The following is a 20,424-nucleotide window of genomic DNA, read 5'->3' as shown; positions in this document are numbered from 1 at the left end:
TGAATTAAAATACTTGTTTTGAGAGTTTTGGAACATTTTTAATTATAGATTTCAACATAAAGGGTTTTTTATTACTTTAAATTTACCTAAACATGAATGATTTTAAAATTTCGTTTAAAAATAATATGGAATTTTAATGATTTTAAAAATCTGTCAAAATATCTTTATAGAATTTTTGAAACTCTAATTTTCGTAACAATTATTAAAAATATAGAATATTTTCCTTTCATTTTCACTAATCACTTTCTTCCCATACAGCAGTCGCAAGTTAATGGTTAAGGCCATGAAAAAGGGTTTTCAAAACAAACTGCAAGACAATTATTAGACATCTTTTATGAATTAGCTGGATTGTTCAGATGTATATCCTGCCATTTCTTATTTCTTATTGAATACACCTCATACATACCAAGCATTTTAATTTAATTTTGCAAACATTTAAGATCAAGTAAATATAACTCAGCTGAATCTAGGGAATGTTGTTCCTTTGCTCAGCCATTTCTCTATGCTAATGGCAAGTAGCTTGCAGAAAAGCTGGTTGCATAAATGTATTTAGATTTTTTGTTTTGTTTTGTTTTAAAACAAAATTAAAGCTACAAAACTCCACCAGAATCAAAGTTTTAAAATGGTAATTTGAGTTTACAAGTGAAGTTTACTTTACTTTGTTGAGTTTTAATCTCTGTATTAAATACATGTTATGGATTTAAGATTGCATAGCAAAAGCTAGTACTAATGCATGATGTATCTACAAAATAATCTGAGGTGAATGTCTGAGTGGTACTCAAATGTTAAATACAAAGTTGGTCTCTTGTATGCTGCACTAATTTTGAATAAGTATTTTCTGTTAAACAGCATTGCTCATTTTAATGTGACAGTTAATAAGTCTCACCAAGGGATGAGCCTCATTATGCTATGAACAACCAAATACTGTCCACAAACCAAGCAATGAAGGAGTTCAATCTAGGGAAATAATATGGGATACGGAAATCAGTAGGAGAATGATCACAGAGCAGGTGACTAAATCACAGAATCATAGAATCATGCAATGGCTTGGGTTGGAAGGGACCTCAAGGATCATCAAGTTCCAACGTCCTTGCCGTAGGCAGGGTTGCCAGCTAGTACTAGATCAGTACTAGATCAGACTGCTCAGGGTCCCATACAACCTGGCCTTGAACATCTCTGGGGACAGGGTATTCAAAGCCTCTCTGGGCAAACACCCTGGCATTTAATCTAAGTCTAACCATTATCCCTTGTCCTATCTCTATCTACCCATGTAAAAAGTTGATTTCCCTTCCATTTCTAATCTTCTTTTAAATACTGGAAGGCCATACAGCCTTCTCTTCTCCAGACTCACAGGAGAGATGCTCTAGTCCTCTGATCATCTTCATAGCCCTCCTCTGGACCCTATTCAAAAGCTCCACATCTTTCCTGTGTTGGGGGGCACCAGACTTGGATGTAGTACTCCATCTGGGACCTCACAAGGACAGAGTAGACAGGCACAATCACCTCCCTCTCCCCACTAGCCATCCCTTTTCTGATGGAACTGAAGATACCATTGGCTTTCTGGACTACAAGTGCACACTGCTGGCTCATGTTAAGTTTTTCATCTACCAGAACCCTTAAGTCCTTCTCAGCAGGGCTGCTCTCAAGGAGTTCTGCTCCCAGTTTGTATTATCTTGACCTGGGATTATCTCAGAACAAGAGCAAAGCCTTGCACTTGGCTTTGTTGACCTTCATTAGGTTTACATGAGCCCAACATTCAAATTTATCAAGATCTTTTAGATGGCATCCCTTCCTTCTGCTTTCTCAACCACATCACTCAGCTTGGTGTCATCAGCAAACATGCTGAGGGTACACTCAATCCCATCATTTATGTCACTGATAAAGATGTTATAGTACTGCTTCCAAGACAGATCTCTGGGGGACACTGCACAACACCAGACTCCCCTGGGACATAGAGCCATTGATCACAACCCTCTGGCTGTGACCTTCCAACCAGCTCCTTATCCATGAAACTGTGTACACTTCAAATCCGTATCTCTCATAAGAATAAGGATGTGGTAGGGACCATGCAAGCCAAAGGCCTTGCAGAAGCAAATATATTTACAGAAAAAAAGGAGTGTCAGTGTGTCTTTCTATTTATTTTGTCTTTGCTAAAAAAATAGGATTCAATGAAAATGCAGAACTTAGGTTACACAGAAGCTGCTTGAAAAAGTACATAACAGCTGCATGAGCTTCAGTAGAGCTAAGGCGAGTTAGCAGCCTTTCCCTTCAAAGAGTGATGTATTTCAAAACCATTAAAATTAGTTGCTAAACCAAATAGTTTTTGGCATGAAATAAACTATTCAGAAAGGTGTGATTATATCATAATGTATTTCAGGTATATTTCTATGTACTTTTATACGAAGCAAAATCTAGTATCTGTGGAATTCAAAATTGATCTGTACTTTTGCAATATGCTTATATGTGAAAGAAGCAGTAGCCAGCTAGCAGTTATTGTGCTGAACTACCAGACAAGAAACGTTATTTTTCTTCTTATGTGAACCAGTAGATTCAGCTAGAGCTCAGAGCTTCACATTGCTTTCTGCTTGTAAATGATGGCTACTTTAAACCATTAGTTATGGTTTATTTATAGAATAAAACAGAGTTCACAATTAAATGCCAAGTTGTAATTGAATCAAAGGATTCTGCTGATGCCTTGGCTCACAAGGGTGCAGCTCAAGAGTTTTATAAAGAGCAGCAGAATGTGAATAAAAATTACAGCCCCTCGTCTTCAGTCTGGGATCATGCATTATAATGTGTAATATGGCTAAAAGGATTATTATAATACTGTAGTAAATAAAAAGAACATGTATCAAACAGCAAAACTGAGAATGCTTGCAGAGGCTTTCATTTTGTTATGTGGGGGGCTAAAGATTATACTGTGTGAGAAATAAGGGAAAAGGAAGATGATTTTATAAACACATTAATGTTTTTCAGAAGATATTTTCTAAAGTTATTCTTAAACAAAAGAAAAATATATGCTTCATAGATTAATCTACTGTAAATTCATAATGATTGTCTACATGGCTAATAATGATTTTTTCCAGATTCCATATAACTATTTCCTGGTATGAAACAGCAGTAATTATGCTATAGAAGGAAAATATTAGCTTGTGTATCTTTGGTGCCTTATTAAATAAGCTTATAAACTTAAACAAAAAAATTAAAAGTTAACCAGTATGGAAATAATACAAAAAATCATATATTGTATTTTTTTTTCTAGTACAAAAAATGTCTTTCCACAAATATGGTTCATTGTTTCCCAGAAGCAGGTCACAAAGACAATATTCTTTTATTCATGAAAGAAACCTGACTGAAAAAACATATATTTTTATGCTAAAATAAGGGTTATTTTTGATATTGATTTTGTTGTTGTTTAGAATGTGTTTTCTGAATTATTAGTAAAGGTTAACAGTTTATAATTTTTTTCTTATTGTCTGAAAATCCATGGTGTACCTCTTGGGCTTCAATTACTGACCTCAATCAATATGTTGCTATAGACATTTTGAACATCAGATGTTTAACCTGTTTCTTCACATCAGGCTATAATGCTCCAGAGTGGTCATGGTAACACTGCACGGTTATGTTGTGTTGATATCTTTCTGCAGTTTCTTCTGACCCCCTCCAGTGTAAGAGATGAAAAACTATATCTCAGGATGGATTTTCTCTGCGTATTTAGGGGGCAGTGCTTTACAGATCTTACTGAAACTGCCAGTATTCGTGACATATTTAGACACCTTGAACTTTGTCAGATATGTGTTAGCAGACAAGAACTACTTGGAAAGAAAAATCACAGAATCAGAGAATCACAGAATGGCCAGGGTTGGAAGGGACCTCAAGGATCATGAAGCTCCAACCCCCTGCCACATGCAGTGCCACCAAATTTCTCATTTAATGCTAGACCAGGATGCCCAGGGCCCCATCCAATCTGGCCTTGAACAACTCCAGGGACAGGGCATCCACAACCTCTCTGGGCAGCCTGTTCCAGTACCTCACCACTCTCTCTGTAAAGAATTTCCGCCTGACGTCCAACCTAAATCTCCCTTCCCTCAACTTAAAACCATTTCCCCTCATCCTGCAGTTATCAACCCTTTCAAAGAGTTGATTCCCCTCCTGTTTATAGGCTCCCTTTAGGTACTGAAAGGCTGCAATGAGGTCACCCCGCAGCCTCCTTTTCTCCAGGCTGAACAAGCCCAGCTCCCTCAGCCTGTCCTCATAGGGGAGGTGCTCCAGTCCCCTGATCATCTTCGTGGCCACTCTCATAGTAAAGAACTTACAGGATGAGGGAAAGGGTGGGGAAAGGTTGGTGTCTTGTTCTCTCATAACTATCAATCTAACATATACATGGGAAATCACAGATGAGTAAAGTCTTATTTACCATGCCCAGGAATATAAAAAACATTTTTAATACGAAGTTCAATTAAGCTTGTTTAAAACTGTCATTTCTTTTTTTCTATAAAGCATTTTGTTCTTAACTGAATTCCAACAGTGCAAAAGATAGTTATTATAACTGTTCTCAAGTTCCTATTATGACCATCTAGCTGAGATCATAAGAAATTACTTCCAAAAACATCTTTTCAATGTACACTAGTAGATACTCAAGAAAAATTAAAAATCATACTATATACTCAGTACATTTCTGCCATTCATGGGTTATGAACCAAACCAGTGATCCAATTTGACATTTTTTTCTTGATTTCACACAGGTCTATATATGAAGAATCCACACCAAATTTTTTGTCTTGCTGATCACTGAAGTATGATTTTGGTGAAATCATACAACGAACACAGCACTAAAATTCTCTATCCTTCAGAGGTATTAACAGTCAAAGGAAAAATATGCAATATGCAGAGCAAATCTGTTGAAACATGTTATCATAGCTTAATAAGGTATTAATTCAAACTTTTCTCTTTCAGTTGTCAAATTCATCCAAAATTACTTTTTACCATCATCACTTAGGTGTATTTTTCCCAAGGGTATGCCAAAGGACTGGATAGTGTTTTTCTTGAGTGTTATATTAAAACTATTTTTATCTATATCCATTTCACTTTTTTCAGTGTGCATGAGATTTAGTAATTCAAATATTTGAAAGAAGAAAAATAAATAATAATAATAATTGAGCAATCCAAACAAAATTATTTTAATATAGACAAATGCAGAATGCTTCATGTATATTTACCATGCTGCTGAATAAATGATCCTTGCATTATTTGTTTTAAGCTGAACAGGGCAGTAGAACATTTTTCTACTGGCTTAGCTTACCTCCCCTTCTGTAGACTGTAAGTGCAGTTCTTTTCTACATGTAGCCTTTAAATCTCCTGCAGCTGCATTGATTTGCACTCCCCTGGGTGCTTCCATCACCAAAGATCTAGTTGGAGATTCAAGTCTGAAAGACAAAAACAACCACTGAGGAAAAAATACACTGAATCAAACCAACAAAAAAATCAACCAGACTTAAAAACTACAGTACCACAATGCATGTAGATACAAATGTATTTTGAAAGTTAATGAAGCAGAAGTGAGTTGTTATACATACACATGATTCTCTCACTATTCTCTATAGCCCAGAGAATAAAAAAAACGTCTGTGTTTAAATCTATTCCTGCCTGGGACAGCATTTAGGCATATAATGATATACAAGTGCCTGCCTACTGATGTTTGCCTATACTAAAACTGAAATACAGGAACTTACAATTTCATGTATTTCTGTGAATGCTACTGTAATGGCAATTTAATAACTAAATTTTGCTAAGTGACCAATGGTAAATATTCATCTCAATAAAAATTAAGCAAAACACTTTAACAGTTTTAAATAATAATGTAATACTGAATAGAATAGCTTTGCCTTCACAGGCTTATTTGTATTTCATAGAGATGTAGCAGCATTATGTATGAAAAAAGGAAAAGAGTACCATTCCAGTCTCTGTTACTGTGATTTTTTGCATGCCCTTTTTCTGTTCTGCAAAATACTCATTATGCTCTTGAATACTGATATAATAGGGTCAAACTACATATTACTGGGACTTGGTATCTCTCCCTAGTGCAACTATTGTTGTTCTACTCCTGACAGATTTTCCCTTTCTTTCTGTACTCTATACTCAAGATTCTCAATTAAGCTTAGTGCAGAACTAAGATACCTTCTCATCTATATTCTGTCTCAGTATGCTGAGATAGATCTCTTGAATGGGAAGAACCACTGCAAGGTTTTGATAGTAGTAGTGTTCACACACTGAATAGGAAAGGTGATCAGATGTACTGAACTGGAAAACAGAAAAATGGATTCTGGATGGGTTCAGTGATAGACTTATTGCATAGCCCTGTCAGGAATGAGACAAATCTTTTAATCTATTTGTATCACAGTAATATAATGACAGAACACAGTTCTTACTTTACCTGAACAAAGGCTTTTTGTAAGATGAAATATGTTAGTGATAGAAATAGCTAGAGTGAACAGCTCAATAAAAACATTGCATTTCCCTCTTTAACAAATCGTATTCTGAATGTTAGGTCAAATCTATTCCAAAGTATAATGAGGTACTAGGCATGTTATAGATATGAGTAGTTCATCAAAGAATTTTGCTATAGAAAAGTCAAATGAAAGGTCTATCAGGCAGTGGAATAACAGAATTTCAGCATATTTCAACCACTTTCTTTTTTTTTTTCTTTTTTTTTTTTTGTGTGTACAGAGTAGTGATGGATAATTTGAAATCAAAATGCCACAGTTGCATGTAAAGAAAGTTACCAAGATGGTGTCTGTGAAATATTTCTGTTCATTATATGTCACTCACATTCAATGGGACAGAAGGTGGAAACACACAGAAAAATTACTTGGTAGCACAAAATGAGACTATTAAAAGCAGGTGTTCAGGTAAAAAAAAAAAAGTATTTTTTGTAGATAGTAGAAAAATCTGTATTTTTTACATGCTTTCAATTTTATTTTTTTTTTTTAAGTCTATATAGGAAAAAATTAACAGATCATTTTTGTGCTTCTTTGTAGGGAAGAATCTAAATATCATGAATTTTTTAATCATGAACTTCAGTGTTTTTCAGCTGGTTGTCTGATGCGAATTTCTGATGGCTATAAGACAACAGAAAAAGAGTTTCCAAAACTTTTTAGAAACCATATACATTCACTGGAAACAAATGAACAAACAAAACCAACAAAACAACAAAAAATAACATTCAAAGAGAAAACCTATTCGTTTGCAATGGAAAGTATAACAGAATGCTGCTGCTCACAAAATACTGAGTAACTCCAATACAGAGAAACAGAGCTGCATACCTAATTTCCAAATATCAGAGCCAATTTAACCACTGCTATAAATCAAGAAAACTTCAGTATGTACAAATTGTGTCTATGTAACAAACACTTTTTTGGTATGTGTGTTTGAAATTTGCTGAAAGGGTGTGTGTAGCAGAGAAAGCTATTGTACTAGTTCCAGGACAATTTAGGTCAGACTTCTGCAATCCAGTCAGCATACACAGACTTGAACTGCAAAGATCATAGTTCGGTAGTGTTAGAGTACAGTAGCAATCTGATGAAAAAAAAAAAAAAAAAAAAAAAAAGAAGCCATATTCAAAAAATGCCTGGCATTTAGGCATTTCTGTGTAGAATGTTTAGAAATGAGGCTTTTGAAGTACTATGTTGGCTTCATGAAATTTTACTTTGAATTTCAAAGGAAATTGAACTATGCAGTTCAATGTTAAATGTTTGGATATTTCCATTCCATCCATAATTTTCAGCAACATGATTTTGTGACTTATAAACTAATTTCTCAGAATCTTATGATTTCCCACTGGTTTCAGCTCCCATCTTCTAATAATTAGGGTAAAAAATGTTCCTTAACTATATTCATTACACTGAATATATAGATTTTAGCAAACAAAACAAAACAAAACAAAAACTAAAAAAAAACACCCAAATATTTCTGGTTTTATATAATCAAAATCACTCGTAGACATCAGAGATTTTCTAGTAGGAAGACAGAAAAAGTCTATTTAGGAATATCAAACAAAAATAATTTATAATTTTGTTTGAAAAATTAACATTTTTTTCCAAAGCACAACAAAAGTTGAGTTGTTCCCTTCTGTTTCATCATTGTTGTTCATTATCTATGTCAATTTTAACAGCTTCCTATTTGTCTAAAATGAAGACATTTGGAGAATTAATTTCTGAAATTGAGAAGTTGTTAATATCAGACTTCGACATACTCTGGAGAAGTTTATTTTTCAGGCAATAGATTTTTTTAGCAGTTTCCTGAAATCAAATGTTTTGGTAGAAATATCAGTGAATGGCTGATGATCAGAGAAGTAGCTTTTAAAATACTACCCATCTATTAATAAAACTGAGTGCCTATATTTGTTTTAACGGTTACTAATGTACTTTTTTTGTTATTATTCTTCAGAAGATACATATCTGAAAAGTGTCTTAGTTATGCAATCTTCTGCATGCTATTGGAAACGGAAAAGCCTACACACTGAGAGATTATTTCCTCAATCTTTTCAGATAAATTATATTTGATATGCAGCTTCTTTAAAATATTTTTGTTATATTTCTGAAAGCTTTAATCTCTATTATAATACAATTGTAACACTCCACGTTGTAATTTATCCATTTAAGGAAAAGCACATTATTAGAATAGCAAACCAGGACTTTGCTCTCCTTTCAGATTTACTGATGGCTTGTCACATTGGCTCTTACTTCACTGAGATAATCTGAATTGTACAATCATAGAATCATAGAATGGCCTGGGTTGAAGAGGACCACAATGTTCATCTAGTTTCAACCCCCATGCTATATGCAGGGTCGACAACCTCCTTGGGCAACCTGTTCCAGTGTGTTACCACCCTCTGTGTGAAGAACTTCCTCCTAATATCTAACCTAAGCCTCCCCTGTCTCAGTTTAAGTTCCGCCTTGTTCTATCACTATCCACCCTCATAAGCAGCTGTTCCCCCTCCTGTTTATACACTCCTTTCAAGTACTGGAAGGCCACAATGAAGTCTCTCCAGAGCCTCTTCTCCAAGCTAAACAAGCCCAGTTCCCTCAACCTTTCCTCATAGGAGAGGAGCTCCAGCCCTCTGATAATCTCAGTGGCCCTCCTCTGGACCCACTCCAAGAGCTCCACGTCCTTCCTGTACTGGGAGACCCAGGCCTGAACACAGTACTCCAGATGGGGCTTCACAAGAGCTGAGTAGAGGGGGACAATCACCTCCCTCTCCCTGCTGGCCACCCCTTTTTTAATGCAGCCCAGAACACAGTTGGCCTTCTGGTCTGCAAGCACACACCGCTGGCTCATGTTCAGCTTCTGGTCCACCAGGGCCCCCAAGTCCTTCTCCACAGGGCTGCTCTCAAGCCAATCTTCCCCCAGTTTCTATATGCACTTGGGATTGCCCCAGCCCAAGTGCAGCACCCTGCACTTGGCCTTATTGAACCTCATCTGGCATTCATGGGCCCACTTCTCTAGCCTGTCCCGGTCCCTCTGGATGGCTTCCCTTCCTTCCAGTGTATTGACTGCACCACTCAGCTTGGTGTCATCCGCAAACTTGCTGAGGGTGCACTTGATGCCACTGTCTATGTCATTGATGAAGATGTTGAAAAGCACTGGTCCCAAGACCGACCCATGAAGGACACAGCTTGTGACCAGCCTCTACCCTGACACAGAACCATGGATCACAGGCCTTTGGCTGCATCCAGCCAGCCAATTCCTAATCCACTGAACAATCCATCTTCAAATCCACACCTCTCCAATTTAGAGAGAAGGATATGGTGATGGACCATGTGAATATAATATTGCTTATTATACAATATAATGCAATATAAATTTGTATAATTTTATATAATATATATTTATCTGTATATAATATGTATATTATATTAATATAATTTTTAAATAATATAATACAATATAATTTTGCTTTCCTAACCAGCACACAGCTGTGATGGAGAAGGTAACTAGTGCTATTAGTGAACAGAATCTACAACACTCTAAGGAAAGATGAAGAAAGGTTTAAAACTGCACTTTCAAATAATATAATCTGTCAATTCTTACATGTGATTCAGAAAGATCTATCGAGAATGGAGAAGGGCTTTTTTTCTTTTTAATTATCAAGGGCTAATTTTAAAGATGAATTTTAGAGGATCAAAGCAGCATGGATTTGGGCTGAATTCATTAAAGCATTATTGCTAAAAAAGGAAAGTTTTCAAATATTATGAGTATGTTACTTTGAAGGTATTAAAATATTTCACATCAGAAATACAGAAACATCTATTTTTTGTTTGTTATTTCCTGTTTACAAGCTGACCTAAATCGTATTAGAGAAAAATAATAATAAAAAAGAAACAAAAGGTTTAATTTTAGGTTTTTATAAATAATTTAGACTTTTTTCTTGCACATCCCTCAAATTCACATGGGATATAATTAATCTATGATATTTTTGCTCTATTGACTAGCAGAAGGTATTTCGTGAAATAGAAAGAAGATTCCCGTGTGCAAATGTGAATAATTTATTTCCTTCACGTCTATCCAGTCCACACTATCTAGCAAAATGACTAGTATGAACCTCTAACACTCTGGAATTTATTCCAAATGGCGGATTAAAAAATGCGCTGCCAACTAGAGGATGCACATATAATGCAGGTGCTCATTTCCCCTTACGCATCTTGATGACTAAGGGTCAACACATACTTCTGTACTTTTAAGTATTTAATATGTGATGATGGGCTTCCCATCTTGCTGGGTTTTTTTTTTTGTTGTTGTTGTTCCAGTTGTTTCAAACTCCTCTTATCCCTTTTTTTACTTCTTTATAAAATGGCACTCCAACCCCAAAACACCACAGAATTCAATGAATTTCTCATCCTCCACTGAAATGATTTTGTTTCAAATTAGAATTAAGATCTTTTTTTCAAAACTACTTTTGAAAATTTAGTTCTCCAGTGGCCTCAAACAATTGTAAATACAGCTCCTCCCTCCTCTCCCCCCCGCCCACCGCATTTCTATTATTATTAAAAGAACAGCTGGCTGTTTAATTTTCAAGCAAACTTTGAAGTCATAAAAGCCCTTGTCTACTGAAGGACAGAAGGTATTGGACAAAATTTGGATGACAAACTCCAATAGTATGCATAAATAATAACCATGAACTTTTATGACCATTGTGATAAAAAACCTAGATTACCTTTTTTAATAGATATTGAAACGATTCAAACAGAGGATTCTTGATTAGTTCATTTTGACATCATGATAGGAATGCTGGGAGAATAAGACTTCATTCATTTCAATCTCGTTACTTACATATATTTGTATAATTAAAAATAGTTTTGATACCTTTACATCCTATACAAGTTGCATTTGATTCATTGCCAGAACAGTTATTTTTTCTGAAGCTTACTGTATTCCAATGTTTTTAACCAAATGTCTGTATTTTCAGGAAGAAATCAAAGATTTTATTGAAATGCAAGGGAAGATGTGCAGGACTTGTGAGTCTTTAATGTCATTCACTGATCATCAGATAACCTTTATCAAAAGGCAAAATACTCATATCTTTACAAGAAGCTCTCTATATGTGGGAAACTAACCTTTAAGGACACAATTTGGCTTTCTGTATTTTGTGACTTCACAGCAAGACCTTAAATAAGAGAAAGTTAAATAGACACCTTATGGAATAGCTAATAGCACAAACTACTAAATATCAACGTAACCAGTTTTTCTACTCATTGACAAGGCATTTAAACAAAGATGAAACTTTCATGGTTTAAATTAGAACAGCATTTAGGACAGCATTTGCTATTATATCCATTCTCTACACGTCACTGACTGTGTATCAGCATGACTTTATTACAGCTCCTGGAATTTTCATTAACCCAGAAATCACCTTGCTGGGTTTGAATCTGAGTTCTAATTGCTCCATACATGCCACCAATCTCAGTTCAACAAGTCTGCATTATAATAACAACACACAAAATAACAGTGTTTTAATTTTAGGTGACATAGATAAAAATCAGAAAAATAATTTCCTGACACAGGCAAATAAAGGAAGTCAACTGAGAATATAATTATTGTTACTGAGCAGGAAAAGAAAGTAATCCAAAGCATTAGAGAGTCTTCTTCAGTGATGTTACTAAAGGGCCAGAAAAAATGAAGAAGCAAAAGGTGAGGCACACTGAAGAGAGCAAATATTTAAAGCAAGAGATTGACAAAATGATCAGGTAATGTGAGGAAAGTTAAAGAGAACTTAGTGCATGCTTCTTTCTTAGAGTGAGTTGATTAAATCTGTAAAATAAAATTAATCCTGAAGAAACCATTTTTGCAATCACTCATTAGATGATCAATACCTTATTGAGGGAAAAATATTTCTTTGGATTGGCATAATCTCGCCACCTTCTATTTCACCCCAATTTTTGCTTATCTTCAAGTTGTTAATAATTCTTTCCTTTAAGAATCTTTCAAAATAATATTGCGAAGCATTGCATACCAGTGAATCCAGCCTGAAAGATCTGACCTACTAAAATACTCCTTTCACCTATTTTTCCATCCATTTCACTACAACTGCTACTCTTACTAATCCATCAGACTCAAAGTACTTATATTCTAGTTTGAAAACTTTATACATTTTGGTTATTTGACCTTGTTTTCATGTTTAGCTCATACAAAGACAAGAGACACAGATTATCCAGCACCTCAAATTAATGACATGAAACTCACTAAATTTTGCTATCTATTGTGACAGCAGTACTTTCTTCCTTCATATCCCATCTCCCACTGGAGTATTTTTCCTTCTCCTGAGTCAAATATAATTATCCTCACTGAATACTAAAGTAAATTACTCTTCTAGTTTAAGAGGCTATCCTATCTGAATAGGAGCTAACATTTGAAACTCATTTCCTTCTTATCTATTTATTTCAATGTATATTTCTTTTGCTTTATATACACATGTAAAATAATTTATAAATACATAAATATAAAGCTGATTACATTGTGTCAATTTTCCTAATTTTCACTACATCTATCTTAATTTTGTACAAACATGTATGTGGAAAAATATATTTTCAAAAGTGAGTGAACTGTTGTTTTCAACTGTTTTTGTAATACATATGCCCAAACAGTGAAATAACTATTTGAACACCAACCATAAATACTAAAAATATATGTATTGAATATTTTTGCTTTATTAAAAACTAACATTAAGAAGGAAGCTAGAAACAGAGGTCCTTAAAAATAACGTATGAAATAATTTGGGCTTTTTAACTCTACTTCATCTTCTCAGTTTTGATGAAATTTGTTCTATTATTTGATTTCTGAGTATAATAGATGAGCAGAAGAGACCCTGTTCTTTTGTTACTCTCTGTCTGCTCTCAATTTATTGTCAAAATTCCTTTCTAATGTATTCTATGGTATCAGGGTTTTACAGAACAGATACTTTGTCCTATTAGTAAACTACTCCTAGAGTGACACAACAGAGGGTCCTTAAGAAACCATAAGGCAACTCAACATGAAACAGATGCCTTGTACAAGATTCTGAATTCTTTCAGGCTTAACATACAATCCTACTATCCTGGGTTTTTCCTTACTGCTTGATTAATTTCCACCTCATTTTAATGCCCAGCATTAGCTTTGCAGGATTAGCTGGAGTCAATAGTATGCAAGGCTTGACAGAGAAGAAAAACTGTTAGATTTGATTTGCAGGTATCTTGAGAGCAACAATAAAGAAATTTACCACCTTGTTAAGAAGGTTATTGAGGTCAAAACTATTGGCATTTAACTACTGTATGCCTCTTTTATGAATAGATATTACTAATTATTACACCATGTTTTAATGCACTATTAGCCTAAAATCTATATTTGGAGGCCTATCATATTGGTGGTTTAGTTTCCCTGTGTTCTTGTGAGAAAAGTTAGCAAGAGAAATATGAAGATTAAACTATTAAGATATTTTTTCCCTTTCTAAGGCATGATTCTTTTATGCTCCTTATCCCAGTTAAAGAAAGTCAGATTTAATTAGTTTTTGGGTTTCAATATGAAGAGGCTTACCGGTTTTCACAAAGGATTTTGTATAAAGTATTTTCTGAAAGCAAAACCTTGTTACTTATTATTTGAAAATGTAAGATGTGAACAAATAAAGTGGTTGGGACATAGGAAGGAAATTTTTTCTATCCTTTAAAATCTTATCTGAACTGTCTTTTTATACAACATATTTTTTAATACCATGTATTACAGATGGTTCTTTGACTGAAGACTTCAAATTCTGGATATGGAGTGTTGGAGAGGTGAAGCTTTAGAAATTTGAACCTAATATAAATCATCATCTTTCTGGCTCCTAATCCAGAACAGATTGAGCTAAAATTCCAGAACTTTCAGCTCAAACACTGTGAAACTTATGTTGTAGTTGAAACTGTATAGTTCAGTTTCATTATTAGTAATCAAGGTTGTCAAAAATTTCCACTGTTTAAATTCAGCAGGTAATTGTTTTACATATCCAGTGTTATGAATCTTATTCCAATGTCTCTTTTTTGAATAAAATATATGTTATTCAAATATACCTTGATGTTTGACACTTATTATTTGACTTTTAAAATGTATTCTCAAATGAAAAACAAAAGGATCATTTGTATTTTAATTAATCAAATTAAATTCCTGTGTCTTTCAGACCTGTACATAACTATTCAAATAAACATAATGTATTTGCATTTATATACTGAATCCTGCTATTAAACTGCAAACATATGTGCCTACTGAAAAAATGAATTTTAATGTAAGCACAGCAAACTTTCTTCTTTCTCATGTCACCATTAACTTCAAAAATTCCAAGACTTGGGGATACTGTATTTTGGAAAAAAAATATACCACGTTTAAAGACGTTCAGTATTATTTGATGGACACATTGACTAATTATATGTTAAAACCTTAATCAATGAATGGACCCAAAACCAGAACACTGAAACTCAATTATCTATAATTTGCAGTCACTCTTTGTCATGTAGCATGAGACAAAGATCAGTTGTATTTAGGATGCAACTATTCTATTTTGGAAGATAAAATCATTTCACAATATCAATATAGTTTTATTAATTGGGCTTGAGGCAAGAAAATGGACATAATGTTTGGGCTGATTTATTTCAGCATATTTAGCAAGCAATCATTTCAACAGTAAGTAATTGTTTTCTGACAACATATCTAAAATCAGAAAAAAAAACATTTTATTTTTTGGGAAAAGTATTGCAAGACTTGATTTTTTTTTTTTAAAGGATTTTTAAAAATCATTTGAAGTAAGATAAATAAGTATGTGGTAACTGGAGTTTTCAAAGATATATATGATCTAATGCATCTAATTGCATTCTACCATCAGAAACAACCATACAAAGCGGTGATTATTTGCAGTTCTTTGAAGTTACAAGCTGAAAAAATGTCTGCAGGTTACCTTCTAGAAAGGTTCATGCCAAAGCCATGAAATCTCTGTCCTAATAGTAATTATATTCATTTTATGAAGGGAATATCACTGAATCCTACCTAACACGTAGCAGCACATATGTACAAAACCTTTCAGAATACATTATATATAGAATATAGTAAGAAAAAAATCACACATAAGCTAGTTCTGCTTGACCAGACAGCAAAAGTTGCTGTTTCTTTTTTTGCTTTTGTTGTTGTTGTTGTTTTTTAATTAAATTTAATTTTTTAATTAAAAAAATGGATTGAGTCCATGATTAACTAGAAGACAAAACACTGAATGAAGATTCAGTAGAATTCTCATTAATTAAGTCCACCTTGGAAAATTGAGATGAAGGAATGGTGGAGTTGGAAAACTCGTTTCAAAAAGTAATGTATTTTACTATTTTGTGTGATAGGAATTTGTGGGTCTTTCTTGAATAGTTAGAATAAACTGGAGTCTAACTGTGTTTTGGATGTGTAAGAATCATTAAGAAGGCAGTATTAAGAAGATTTATTATATGGCAAATCTGCTTTTATACTTCTCCAACAGGAAGATCACTATACTTTTAATCAAGCTGTAATTAGTTTTGAAGAACACTTAATTTTAAAACTCTTTGAAGAACACCTACTTGAGGTCTTGGGAAGGTTCTGCTCTGATATGGGGTGTCTCCACAGAATGTCCAAACACTGCCCCTTCCGTGCCTAAAATACATAAATAAAATAAAGTACAGTTACTTTGAAAATAAAAATACATCAAAATAAATTATCACAGATTGATATTTTTGGGATAAAACATATACTATATTGAATGCTGTTATTACTAGCTATCAATGTTTCTTCATATTTATGTTAGCATTTCTATTCAAAATCTGGATCAATCACTTGAAACAGTAGACCTCTGCTTATCAATAGATAAATGTCAAGTACAAATCTTAAAACATTTAAATATCCAAGCTTCCCACTGTTTACTTGCCTGAATGCTCATTTTAACACTTTATAGATAATGTTGACAGAGAAAAGAATTAATTTTGTTTGATAAAATCACATTTTTAAAGTACCTACTCTTTTTGCATGATGCTCATTTTGATTATTTAAATTGAGATCCCAATCTTTCAAAAGTTTTGAAATACCAATTTTCCATCTGCCTATATCTCTGACACATCTCCAGAGTCTCCTTCCATCATGGTTTTCAAATGACTTATTTGAGATGTCCTCTGTGGGTGGTTTTTGTTTTGTTTTGTTTGTTTGTTTGTTTTTTGTTTTTGTTTGTTTGTTTGTTTTTACTTGTTTGTTTAAAATTTATTTTTATTTTGGTAGGGGATTATAAGTTTACACATTGTAAAGATAGCATGGGCACTGTATAATGAAAATAGCCTAGAACTATAATGTGAAAGACTTTTCAATGAACAATAAATACATAAGAACTGAATAGAAATATATCTAAAACAAGTGATTTGTTTACATTCTATTTCTAGAAATAAGATAAAGGAAGCTTTCTGGCATAATTATAGTTGATTGTTAAATATGCTGGGAACAGTCACCATATTTCAGGGACAGAACATTTCCTTGCGTTCTGAGACCTGAAATCTATTAAGAATACACAAACAATATCTCTTAAAGGCTGCGTAAATAGTGGTCAGTATCACCAGTGCTTCTGTAATTTTTAAAAAATTTTAAATACAATACAATATTTTAAATTATTTTAATATTTAAATATTTCACAACAGATATTTTGGGTTTTAATTAAGATAGATGTTTAAAAATTTTGGCAATTAATGAATAATTTTGTAATTTTGTAATTTCCCTCCTATAAATTGGAGCAAGACTAACCTTTAGGAAATTAATCCTACCAGGATCTGGAAGTAGAACCACAGAATGTTTAATCAATACAGCTTTACAGTGTTTAAGAGAAAACGTCCTGAACAAGAAGTCCCAGAATATAAATTAATGTGAAAGTACATAAGTCAGAAAGTTGTCATTATTATTCATCTTCTAAGATCCATTTTCATAAATAAAATTTTTTAAAAAAAATCTTCATTGTCAAATATTTGGTACAGAGAATTCAAGAGAGGAAGGAGTGAGTTCTGAAAGCAATGAAGATTTAGGGTTTTATCTTCAGAAAACAATGCATAAAAAGAAAAAAAAAAAGTATCTTAGCAAAGCATCCTGAAAGCAATTTCATTACAACTGAACCTTTAAGGATGTCACAAGAAAAGAAGCAAATCTGTGTGCTATAAACAAACAATGCTGAGTGTTCTGAAGAACCACAGGCAGGAAAAAAAGAAGCATTTCTTTATATATAAAAGTATTAATCTAGGAACTAGGTAGAATCTTCTTTTTGAACCTGAAATTTTCTGGCAATTTTGCTACCTTTAAGAGACAGGAATAGCATGTCTATATAGCCTGAATTCCATTTACTCCAAACTGAAATCCCATCTATAATAGCATACAAAAATTCCAATGGAGTTGAAGCATCAGCGTGGTTTTAGATCCCATTCAACTCTTTAATCAGCAAAACTGAATATTTACAAGGTCGATCGCTTTTTGTATTTTTGAAGGTGGAAATGGGATATGAAGATACATATAACTGAGCAGAATGTCAGCCTTATGAGAAAAACGCTTCTCTAATATTTAAAAGAGGAGAATTAATGCAAAGATAGAATAGTGATGGGTCAGGCACCAAGTCAATTGGAAGTGCCAGAGATAATTGGCAAAAACTGATAAGAAAATATAAGTGACAGCTGTTTCTAAACTACTGCTAACATTTCTTATATTCAGCAGTGGTGGTTTAAAATTAGAAGCCATTTTCCCACCTTACAAAACTGAAATTTGGAAAGAAAGATGGTCTTGTTCAAGCAGACTGTACTATCTGAAGATATATTCCCACTTCTTTTTTTCTCCTCATTCGCCACCAAATCTGAAAGTATAACAGTTCCCATGGTAAATACTTCATGCTCAAAAAATAAGCCCTCACCTAGGAAGTTCAAGGAACATCTCCCTTTTACTGTACACTAGAAGAAATGCAGGAAACTTATCTCATTTTTAGGAAGGAAAATGAGAAACAACCAGAATTTACTGCAGTAAAACAGTGGGATCAAGAAAAATGGAAAGGGACAGTAGAGCAAATGGGTGACATAGATCAGCATTACTTAAAAATATAGAACATTGGAAAAACTATAGGAAGGTGCTCTTTAATTTGTGATTTATTATATGGCAAATCTGCTTTTATACTGCTCCAACAGGAAGTTAGATCACACAGTTCACTATTACTTAGGAAATGGTGCTAGAAAAATGTGACTTTGTGTGTGTGAATAGTATTTATATGACAATACAAATCAGGATTCAAAGTGAATAACACAACTTTTTAATAGAAGAAATGTATTTTAGGTGTTTAGTTGCTCGAAATACTAAAATGCTAATTTTTTACAGAAATAACTGAAGAATGTTATAATTGTATTCCCCGACTTACAGAATCATAGCCAAGACCTACTTTCAGATGTCAAATTCTAGACAGAGATTAAGATAAAGAGAAAAGACTTGAACCTTCAAGCCCTTTCAAGTGTATCTCAAAAGGAAGTAGTTAGGGAACTGAACTCAAAGGAATGTGAGTTAGAATGGATTGCTACAGAAAGTGAACCTTTCAGAGGAAATAAAATAGCAAGGGCACTGAGTATGTGCAAAGGATGTAAAATCAAAACCGTAAGTTTAACTGAATAAAATTACTCCAACTTCCAGCTTCCATTGGAAAGAATGAGTTAAGTAAAGACTTTGCTAAGGGAGAAACATTAGTGAAGACAGACTACTGGTCAAAGAAGAGCCTCTACAGAGTCTTCTGTAGAAAACACAAAAAATGCCAGAAGTACAGTTCTGTATTTACAGAAAAATTTCTTAGAGCATACAGTTTTATACACAGTAGATGTTTAAAATACCCTTTTTTTTTTTTTAAACGCACAGCAGATCAAAGTAATCCCATCAGTACAAGCAAAACTAGTCATATATTCCCTTTGAAACTGGAACTGAATACTCAAAATTCAGAGAGACTGGTGTAAACTACTAATTTCTGCTCCATTTATTGGTTACTGAAATTCAGCCTTTGGGAAATGATGACTTTCATAAAAAGAATAGAATTACATTGTTGGTACTTGGTGCTGGATTTATATTCACTTATATATGTGTACATGGAGGCAGTGTTATCATTTATGTAACAAGCAAATGATCCTTGATTTATGAGTTAGTTCACAGAACAACAATGGAACATTTTAATGACTTAATAACTGAAAGGCATGAAAAAAACAGCCTATACACTCTGCAAAAAAAAAAAAAATGTAGGCTAAAGAACTGATGCGTCAAGAAACAAAAAATTAATAAATTATTTTGCTGTGAAAAATCCACTGCATATTAACATTATCCCACTCACATTATTCTTGTAAGCAAATCACCTCAAATGTACTGACAGTGGATTTGTATAGCATTTTGATGTGCTCAGATTATGTAGCATTACATTATCACAGGCGCAGTTGAATCTTATTGCCTTGATCTTTCCCTAGGCTTTTTGGAAACAACAAGTGAATATGATGAAGTGCAACAATTTGGCAAGTGCTAGACTCTACTGCCAATTTGTCCTGAGTTAGAGATATTAAAGAAGAATTTGCAAATTATTTCTCATCTTTGTGACTTGTCATTTAACCCATCTCAAATTCATTAAGTTAAGTAACCACCAATTTCACAGAAAAATATGAGTGCTTAATCAAGATTGCTTTACCACTGCACCTTGAAAACAGACTTTATATTCTAAAAGTTTAATTGCTATTAAAAAAGTTCAGTTCTTAATTCTTTTACCATGTGAACACAGCAAAACTTCAAAAGTATCTTTGTGGGATTACTTTGCTATTGTTCACCAATAAGACATTGGAAAGGTTGATCACTGCCAGACTGAAAATGAATCCCAGAAATATTCATCTA

The 20,424-nt window shown here is 33.6% G+C and overlaps 1 protein-coding gene across 4 annotated transcripts in view; it reads right to left on the bottom strand.

The window, feature by feature from the left end:
- The window catches only part of SGCZ (sarcoglycan zeta), a 350,955-nt gene that overhangs the window by 6,947 nt on the left and 323,584 nt on the right, over positions 1-20,424 (bottom strand). For all 4 annotated transcript variants that reach the window (XR_016466157.1, XM_090139399.1, XM_090139397.1 and 1 more), the window contains exons 7-8: positions 16,092-16,164; positions 5,303-5,426 (exon numbers count right to left, since the gene is read on the bottom strand). Coding sequence is in view for 3 of the 4 variants with exons in the window: in XM_090139399.1 (XP_089995525.1) it covers positions 5,303-5,426; positions 16,092-16,164 (197 nt within the window). In the remaining variant the exon portion in view is untranslated. The remainder of the gene's footprint in view (positions 1-5,302; positions 5,427-16,091; positions 16,165-20,424) is intronic.

Source organism: Phasianus colchicus, chromosome 4, assembly GCF_987193195.1.
Source record: "Phasianus colchicus chromosome 4, bPhaCol1.hap1.1, whole genome shotgun sequence".
Classification (NCBI taxonomy): Eukaryota; Metazoa; Chordata; class Aves; order Galliformes; family Phasianidae; genus Phasianus; species Phasianus colchicus.
Note: the sequence above shows the minus strand (reverse complement) of the source record. Positions and strands in the feature narration are given on the sequence as shown.